This window comes from Asparagus officinalis, chromosome 5, assembly GCF_001876935.1.
Source record: "Asparagus officinalis chromosome 5, Aspof.V1, whole genome shotgun sequence".
NCBI classification, from domain to species: Eukaryota; Viridiplantae; Streptophyta; class Magnoliopsida; order Asparagales; family Asparagaceae; genus Asparagus; species Asparagus officinalis.
The window spans coordinates 21,711,467-21,721,611 of record NC_033798.1 but is presented as its reverse complement, the minus strand read 5'-3'; the positions used below and the strand labels follow the sequence as shown (position 1 = coordinate 21,721,611).

The window sequence follows — 10,145 nt, the reverse complement described above, 5'->3', positions numbered from 1 at the left end:
TTTGATCTTTGTGGATATTGTGATGTCGACTTTGCCGGTTGTAGGGTAGACCGCAAGAGTACGAGTGGTACATGTTAATTTTTGGGTAACTCTCTTGTGTCTTGGGCATCCAAAAAATAAAATTGTGTTGTCTTGTCCACTATGAAAGCGGAATACATTGTCGCCGGCTTGTGTTGTGCACAACTTTTATGGATGAAACAAAATTTGGTTGATTTTGATTTACATTTTCATGATACAAAAATACTTTGTGATAATATTAGTGCTATTAATATTTCAATAAATTCTGTTTGCATTCTAGAACCAAGCATATAGATATACGCCATCATTTCTTACGTGATCATGTAGAGCGAAAAGATGTATCCCTTGTTTATATTGATACTAAATCACAATTAGCGGACATCTTTACCAAGCCTTTTTGTGAAGAAGATTTTTGTCGCATAAGAAATGAGTTGGGCTTGTGCATTCTCTGATTGGTTGTTTTAATGACATTATTAACCTTATAATATTGGCTTTTGATCTATCTCATTATTAACCTTATATTTATTGTCATAACATGTTTAAACACACTAGGATACTTTGTGTGAGTGGTTAGGAGAGATCGGGTCAATTCCAAGAGGAGTGGGTTGGTAGTAATGCCTAGGGAGAGGTCGTAAATCCAAACACTTGAGGAATGTGACGCGAACAAGCCAACACTTGACGGGTATCTTGTGGGTTTTTGCATGTATCTCATTTTATCTACCCCGTTTTTTATGGTGCCAAAGGGGGAGAAACATCTCCTCTTTTGTGCATAGTTAGGGGGAGAGAGCCTTGCAGATTGGAGGAGAAACTATCTATAAGTTAAATATTCATTTTTTATTTGCTCTTGAATAATGGTTATTTGTCATCATCAAAAAGAGGGAGATTGTTAGCCTTTTTCTTTTGATGATGATTTACAAACACCATTATTGGTGCTAATTGCTTGTTGAGCTATATTGTGTAGATTACAATTTATCAAGCTTGTTAGCACTGGATGGAACAACAAGCTACAACAATGATATCCATGGAGGTGAAGGCAAAGTGATGAAGCAAAGTTTTCAAAGAGCACAACATACAAGAGAAGCTTCATCAATATAAAAGAAAATATCAAGACTAAAGATATGTACTTATATGTGAGGGATATTTGTATTTTTATTTCTCTCTAGTGCTTAACGTAGGCAAGTAGTATGATTGATTACATTTAAAGTTCTTGGGATAACACACTCATACATTTTCAAAACTCGTATTTTGACATTTTTGCTAAACGTTGATTTTTCACAAATACCATGTCCTTTTTGCAAAATTTCTTTTCAAACGAGTTTGTTATTATATTTGAAAACTTTTCCCAAAGTTTCATATTTTTTAGAATTTATTTACCATTTTTAAAGGGCCTGGAAAATCTTTTTTAAAAATCAAAACAGGCTGAAAATCTGTTATCAGTCGACTTAAGAAACTGGTCAGAATCATCAAAAATTTCTATTTCTGCGATTGACGTTCTATCAGTTGACTAATGACCCTTCAGTCGACTGATGAGCTCTTTAGTCGACCGACGAGTTGCAAACCGCTTACGACGGTCAGCTCATCAGTCGACTGATAAGCTTCCAACAGCTAGTTTTGTACAGTTTCCAGATTTCTTAATTTTTGAACGTTTTTTGTCTGTTTCTTTGGGGTTTGGCTGTTCTCTTGAATGCTTATTAATACCCATCAACCCCATTCACTTCAGGAACTAAGCAAGCATTTAAAATCTCTTGAGTTTGTGCTTATTGTTTAAAAAGAGCTTCAACTTTTAATTGTTTTCATACTTACTGATCTCACATCCCAAGCTTCAATTGCAATCTCTTCATCTAGCCATAGGGATGTTGTAAGAGAGCTTCTTTTCTTTCATTTGTAGCTCTTGGGGAGCTTGATCTCATGGAGATCTACTGTGTGGTTGTGAGATCTCAAGAGGAGATCATTATGAAGAAGTTTTGGCTTTCAAATCGGGTTGTGATAGTGAAATTCTACTCGAGAGTGGGGAGCGGGGACGTAGGTCGGAGGACCGAACCTCGTGAACATATCGCGTCACAATTGGCTAACTATTCCCTAACTCATTTCCTTTATATTGATTTAGCATTTAAATTTTGTGGTGTATTGCATTGTCTTATTTAATTGCATTTTTATTGCCTCATAACCCTATTCACCCCCCTAGGGTATTACAAATAGAACAACCAAATATGTTACTTTTAGTTGTGTCCTGGTACACAAGTAACACAACCAATCAACATTTCACCTTGAACCCACATGATGTAGATAATGTTGTGTCATAGCCTGGAAATTCAAAAGAACTGAAATACAACAGATGGTGACAGGGAAAATAACTTTAACTTAACGTTTTCCATGTAGGTACTCTAAGAACAGGGAAAATAACTTTTTGAGAATAGATTGCAAAGAAAAGACTCCTCTAAGAACAGGCAGCAGACACACACAACAACCAAATCCGAAGACAGTTACAGAAATGTAATATAAAACTTTCTGAAATATACTCAAATTCCCAAAATTTCATTAGACATTTGAATCGAAGGATTAGACATGATTTATATTCAATTAAATTAAAAACAACTTACTCAAAAATCTTATGCACATATGATATAACATATTGACAATGAAATTAAAAGTAAAGTTTCGATTCGACTTTATGGAAAGATGGCAGATCCGACGGCGAGATCCGACATCGTGCGGCGAAATGAGGCGGGCGCGGGCGAAGACGAGGCGAAGACGACGGGATCTGACAAGGCGGACTGGCCAAGATGAGGCGAACGCAGACTAGACGAGACGAGGTCTAGACAGGATCTGACGACAACGGGACGCGGGCGAACGACGAAGACGACGCCGGCGACAGGTCGGAGTCTTGGGTTGGGACTGTTGGGATCTGACGAAATTGAGCGGAGGCTGGAAATTGAGTGGAGGCGGAATGGGATATCACGAGGTTAGGGTTTTTAGTTGTAGTTTGGTTTTGGGTTAGCGATTACGGGTTTGTAACTTTGGATACGACCCGAATCCTTATTACATTACGAATATTCGTATCCGTATCCAAAAAAAATCCGATGATTCGTATAAAAAAAATCCGAAACCAAATCCGTATCTGAAACCGTATCCACCCGGTTTTGAAATTAGCTTATCATATCCGCATCCGTTCGGATACGGATACGGATATGGATCGGTTCGGAGATATCCCCTAGAACAGCAATCAAATACTAGGAAACTTATTTATATTATTTTTATAATGAACAGAATAATGCCATAATTTTAATACATGAGTCATCATATTAGTTGGTAATTTTGGGAGGTGATCTTCTATGCTAGAATTCCTTAACCGTTATCAAGTAAATGGCCTTCGACGATTAACTATGGAACATTGAAACGTGTAACAAGCAAGATTTTGCTCAACGTCCCTAAAAGAGAAGAAATGAATTTGCAATTCGGTGCCTCACGTAATAAGGAAATTCAATGGTTTAAACCTCTTACATGCAAATTTATCAATATATGGCGGATTCGATGGGCATGTATTGGTGTTGTAGATACATAGCATATTAACAATGTATTCAACTATATGTTGATATACAACATCAAAAGCAGAGAAATTTTTATTGGACAAAATAAAAACTTGTCATATAATTAATAACAACGCTGCTATTTGGCTCGCGCTTTAACACGCGAGCCAACTCACACAGAAACAGGGGTGGGACCCACTGTGGGGTGGGCCCCACTAGCACAGTGGGTCCCACCCCTTTGTCTTTGAGCGAGTTGGCTCGCACGTTAAAGTGCGAGCCAAAAAGCATTTTCGAATTAATAAAGATGGACAAACAAAAATCGGGAAACATTGACATGGCTATCAGCTTGGTTTCCAGCTGAGATCAGAAACTGTAAATAAAATTCAGTAACTATTAACAAATAATACAATTATAGATAGGATAGCCACCTAAAAAGGAAAGAAAAGAAGGCTGGACGGTATTGAAGTGGCACGGAAGAAAGCTACTCTTATTAACTTGATTGTGTACTCATTTCAGAAATGAGGCGAACTTCGTATAGATCTGGATTCTCCCCTGTCCCTGTAAAAAATAATAATATGGTCTTAGCTTACAGCAACACTGTACATTTCACTTTCACATAATAAATTTTAAAAAGAAAGAATTTTTATATAGTCATACCAATTTCAGCAGTGATCCCTGGTCCAAAGAATGATGTAAATTTTGCCTACAAATGCAGAATCAGAAGTTTCTATGAATCAGCAAATAGATGCATCCCATGAGAAAAGTGGTAAAGATGAAAATTGCAAATGCAAGTTCATACTACTCATGTATGTAGTAGTTTGTGGTTTTTAAGGAAGCTCTATTCCATGAGTCAGAATAATAAAAATTTAGACAATAGCACACAAGTTCTAGTTAGGAGTTAGGCTTAAAAGAAGAACTAATCTAAGGCAATTAAATGTAACATATTTTGAAATGAATGAGAATAGTTGTAAGTAAATTAAATAGAAAAGTAAAAAATTTAAATAATTAGTAACTTGCTGTGTGATGGGAAAGAAATCCAAACGCATTTTTATTACGAGGAGAATACACTGCTATTCAGGTCATCAGCTCTTTCTTTAGTTGTTCCCATTTTAGAATAGTTATCCATTTAACTACTCATCGTATAACAGAAACTGGATTTCTGGCAGCCTACTTTACCTGTCTTTTCTCAAAATCAGACAGTTGCAAGAGTTTCGCTTCAAAAACAAGGACTAAACAGTATTTCCCGTCTTCAGTGACCTATCTAGCAGAAAATCATTAGAAGACGACTATAGAAGAATAATGAGATCTGCTCGCAAAAAAAAATAGCAGAATTGAAAACAGTATTTAACATCTTTTTCAGTGACCTCTTGGAGGCAAAACAATCATTAACAGAAAAATTAGGGAACTAAACAAAATTAAAATTGAGGGGTTTCTCATGAAAACCACCATTAAAAATACGGCAAAATGATAGGAACCACCTTCAAACTTTTTAAAGAAAACCACCTTATAAGTGAGCTTAACTTTCAAACCACCACCAACTTTTAGGGCAACTTTTGTTTAATTTTTCCCGAACTACCAAAATACCCTCCTCCCTTCTACCTTCTCCCACCTCATCCACCCTAACTACCCCAAGCCCACCTCCACCCTCTTCCCTCTGCCCTCCTCCTTCTCCGTCCCATCTCAGCCCTCCTCCTCCCCCACCCGTGCTCTTTTATCCATCTACCCTCCACTCTCCTCCGCCACGTCTCCTCCCTCCTCCACCCTCCATTCCGATTCCACCTTCCTCCCTCATGTTCCACCCACCCTCCTTCCTTTCTCTTCCATCCCACCTCACACTCCTCTCCTCCATCTCAACATTGGTTGGCATGGAGGAAGATGAGAGTGAAGGTAAGGCGGATGAGGATGGCAGAGGTAAGGTGGTCATAATTGGGGAGGTTAGAGAGAAGAGAGGAGGGTATTTTCGGTAATTAAGGTTAAAATTGAAGACAAATTGCATTGGAGTGGTTGTTTGAAATTTAAACCCCATTATTAGGTGGTTTCTCATTGAAAAGGTGGTTCCATCAAATTTCCGTATTCTAAAAGATGGTTTTTATGAGGAAAAGAAAAACCTGAATTTGATGAAAAACAGAACATTGTTTTGATAAAAAACAACAGAACTTAAAACAGTGGTTTTCATCTTCAGACTTACATCAACAAGAAAGCATTAGCACTTGCTCACAAATAGAAAAAAAAGAAAAAAGACAACTATATGTGATTGATGACATCTGGGCAGAAAAATCAAGATACCATGAATGTTAAAGCCTTATTTATAACACCATTATCAAACAGATCGAATTTGCACTGGTTTAAAGTTCAAAAATAGCCCACAAATGTACTCAACTTTATGCGAACCAGGCAATATCTAGACCTAAAGAAATCTAGGGGAAAAACAGTGCATGAAGCATTTTTAATTTAAAAATGTAGAATAATAAGTTTTACTGAATTGAAAATGCAAATAAAATAATGTGAACAAGTTTTTGAACATGCTCAAAGTTCAACAATTAACAATAAAGGTTGTACCCCAAATTCTCAAGGCCACAACAAGAATCCCATTCTTGATTTATTGCTCAAAGAGTCATCTCTTATCAAACATTAGTGACTATCTGGCATACACCATCACGATGAAAAGATCCACGAGTCCGCGTCTGACACGTGTCGGATGCGGATTCATTGGGGGCGCATACAGGTTCAAGACAAAACAAACCCGAATTCGCAACCCTATAATCAAAATTGAAGTTTATTTGCTCAACGGGTTTAACAACTAAAGGTTATTTAAGTTGAAAACCCAAACCAAACTCTTAAGTCTTCTCAAAAACCTGATCCTTTCCCTATCTTTCTCCGCCCCCTCTTTCGTCGTCTTCAACCTAGAAAACCTTTCATCCCCAAAGCTGCTCAACTCCATCAAAGAATATTAAAGAGGAGTTTGTCGGAGATCAAAGAGAGCTAGAGAAGCATTTGAGAAGACATTACAAAGAACTGGTGAGTAAATTTTAGTTTTTTAACTTCTAGGGTTTATTAGGGTTTTCAAAATTGACTTGTAATTTGTAATTGACTTAGGATTTGTGTTATAGTGTCGAAATCATCACAGTTTGAACAATTTATTGATGTTATCTCACTATTTCACTTTCTCAGTTTCATTTTTTCAATAGTTTTGAACAATTTGTTGTGTCCCCATATCCTAAGTTGTACAAATTTGTCGTGTCCCTTATCCATATCCGTGTCCGCACTCGTGTCCACACCCGTATCCGTGCAACCTAGCCAACTATGATATTCTCGTTTACGACCATATCTATTTTTCTTTCGATCTACCCCTAGTCCTTATAACACCTTCAAACGGATGCCCTCGTGTCTTCTTGCTGATACCATAAACGCAAAATTTTAAACTATGAGGAAACAACCAAAAGGCAATAAAAGATAACAAACGTTCATAGCTACTAGATACCTAACCACCTTAGTCCGTCTTTAACTTTGTAAGGCAACAAATTTGATATTTAATCTACATGATATGCTAGTAAAGGCTGACTCACTCAAGTGTGTGATTGAATTATGGCCATGCCATGTTCAAGACTGGGCTACAACTTTTATTTCACACAGATGAACAAAAAAAGGATGCAAGATATAACTGGTATATTGATAAGTTTTTTTTCTCTCTAAATGCACTATCTTATTATTTTTCTTCTCTCTGAAATAATTTCTTTAAGTAACCTACAGACTGAATATAAATAACGCCCTAAAGGCACTTGAGTCTATGTAGAGGCATTATAGAGAGTTATTAGTCTCTTACAATGAGAATATTACTATACAGGAGCAAAAGGTAACAGACTGAAGATACAATGAGGAGAACTGCGGGGTTAAAGTTAATTAATAAATTTGTATAAATCGTCCATAACATAAGAACTTTGAAACAAACAGGACACAAAATGACTGGAAAAGTATTATGATGCTCATTTAGAACAATATATCATGAGTACATCTGTACATGATTGCACAAAAAATCATTAAATTAAAATGATGGAAGGTATATATGGGAGATAATAGAGTATAATCATCAAAATTTAAGCCACAACTTTGGAATTTTAATTCGGTACTAGAAATATTAAGATGGAATAAAGGTCAGGTACCTCCAGATCCATGAGAGCACTTTAACCAGATAATAATAACTATATATTCATCATAATTTTGGACTTTTTGCGCCACGGTAGAGATACTTAGGTGGTGAAGTAGACAGATTTAGATCCAGATGAGAATGCTTTTATTTAAAAAGTAAAGAATGAAGCGGATTAAAAACAACATTGTTGCAGCAAAACATAGGTTTCAGTCCATGGTAAGGACCTTCAACGGTTCAAAACCCTTAGAATTGAGTATGTGGGAAAATCAACCACCCTCCCTATAACTTTGGGACTGTTGGTACAATGGCAAGAACATTAAGGCCTATAGGTAAAAAGAAACAAAAAATAGACAGCTGTACTGATTTTTTGTGTAAGAATAATAATCCATGTCATATTCACAAAGCCTACGGCTTCCTGCACTAAGGTGTGGCTTCCTGCAATAGGGGAAACTAGAGAAGGCACATCAAGAAGATAGAAAACTATAGGGATGAAAGACCTACAGCATAATAAACAAGGAATCTCTCTTAAATGTGGCGCCTAGAATACTTTCATGAGTGAAACAGAAGTGGCATATCAATTAGAGTGTTCACAAGACAAATAGATCATGGATATACCATGAGCTTTGCCAAGTTAAGACGGACAATAATTCAATTGATGTAAAGAATAGAAGGAACTGACTGGTCCTATAGGATGCAACTTTAGTAATTTAGACTGGGTGTGGTTATCAAAGTAACAATTGTGTCGAGGTGTGTACATGAACAGATAGAGTCAGATGTGCCATACACAAATATCAGTTGTAATTTTTTACATGCTCCTGGACAATGGACATTATGTTGTGTATATGACGATGTGTCCATTTTCATGCGACATAGACATCAAGTTAGCCAACTCATTACCAAAGTTGGAAGGAGAAAGCAATTATCATATTGAGATGTCTTGTCACCTAATGAATACATGGCAAGTCTGTCTCACATAGAATGATGCAGCTCTTGTATATATTTGGTGGTAATTGACTACTAATAGCTGTCTCCTCTTATTAACTATCTAAACCTTCTTAATAGAAGCCACATTTGCCTCCCTCAATTCCCTACCTCAAATTGCGTGCATGGAAAAAGTCTAGTATAACCATGTACACCCCTAGTATTCCACTTTAACTGAGTAAACAAATTGTTTCAAGGACTTGTACCTAACTAATTAATTCTTCTCGTACATGTTGCAGGCGATATTTTGTCCATGAACAAATGACATGGGAAGGTTACCAGATTTTATAATTAGAATGAATAGGACCCTTTTTATGCTGTGATTCTGATGCAGTGTATCAAAGTTAAACAGAATTACAGATAATGTATTGTATTATTGTTGCGATAGCCATTGGCCATTGCAGGCAGGTCTGTTGAGCATCTGTTGTAATCACCTTCCTCTATTAATAGCATTCACAACTCTCATATTTCTACCTCAAACAGTGTGCATCAATAAGAACCAGTCTGGTAATGGCCAACCTCCTTACCCACTAATGTGATCAATAACAGGCACAATTACATTATTCGGATGTAACATGCCAGGAAACTTATCCTAGATAGAAGATGTCATTGCATGACTAATTGAGTAACATGCCAGGAAAACGTAGATGAGATCTTATGGAAGATCAACTAAATATATATAGAGCCTGAAATACCAGAATGTCAGGATGCGATTCAGATTAAAACTTCTCTTGACATATGTTACTATTTATAAGAGCTATTCCGAAACAGTACCAAATTTTCATTCTTTTGATGATGTCAAAATAATACAAGGAATAATAACTCTCTCATAAAAGACAATAACCATAATGAGAGACAAACAGCATATTGACATACCTGCCATTAATTACACTTGTAATTTTGGGATAACATAGGATTCATCAAAAAACATCTTATATGATTATAAAACTATAAGTAAATTCAATTTGACAATAAAATGTGATTGCATTTCATCAGGGAGATTTCACAGCCACAAAGCAGTGGTTAAAGCTAAAATTGAAAATTATAAGAACAAGATATACAAAGAACTTACTTCTTCCCGGATCATTTGTAATATTGGTGCACTACGTCGTGGAATACCACCACCCTGTAAGGTAAATGAAGAACTTGTTTTGCTAAGAAATAGGAATTTATACAAATATAAGTTATTACAGATTACTTTTAACAAAAGAGAAATCAATTAATCAAATATGTTTGTTTTGAACAGAGTGATGTAACCAAGGAAAAATTTCCATGTTATTTCTTGACTTTTTTTCAACGTTAGATGTAACAATGTATAAAGCGTAAGGGAAAAATATAACAGCCGAATATCATATCCCTAGATAAGCCAGAAAGCCAATGTTGTAAGTTGTAACACCCAAATTAGTAGAAATATCTACGCAACGTGTAGATATTATTGACTTAAAACTATGTAGTTCAGAAGGAGATCAAAC

General features: G+C 36.2%; 1 protein-coding gene across 2 annotated transcripts in view; it reads right to left on the bottom strand.

Moving 5' to 3' along the window:
• LOC109843985 (thylakoid membrane protein slr0575) overlaps positions 3,667-10,145 on the bottom strand; it is a 29,465-nt gene continuing 22,986 nt past the window's right edge. The window contains exons 6-9 of one of the 2 annotated variants that reach the window (XM_020412990.1): positions 9,746-9,799; positions 4,722-4,802; positions 4,203-4,248; positions 3,667-4,103 (exon numbers count right to left, since the gene is read on the bottom strand). In XM_020412990.1, coding sequence (XP_020268579.1) covers positions 4,036-4,103; positions 4,203-4,248; positions 4,722-4,802; positions 9,746-9,799 — 249 coding nt within the window. In that variant the 3' untranslated portion in view covers positions 3,667-4,035. The remainder of the gene's footprint in view (positions 4,104-4,202; positions 4,249-4,721; positions 4,803-9,745; positions 9,800-10,145) is intronic. The other variant, XM_020412991.1, reaches the window with a different exon arrangement.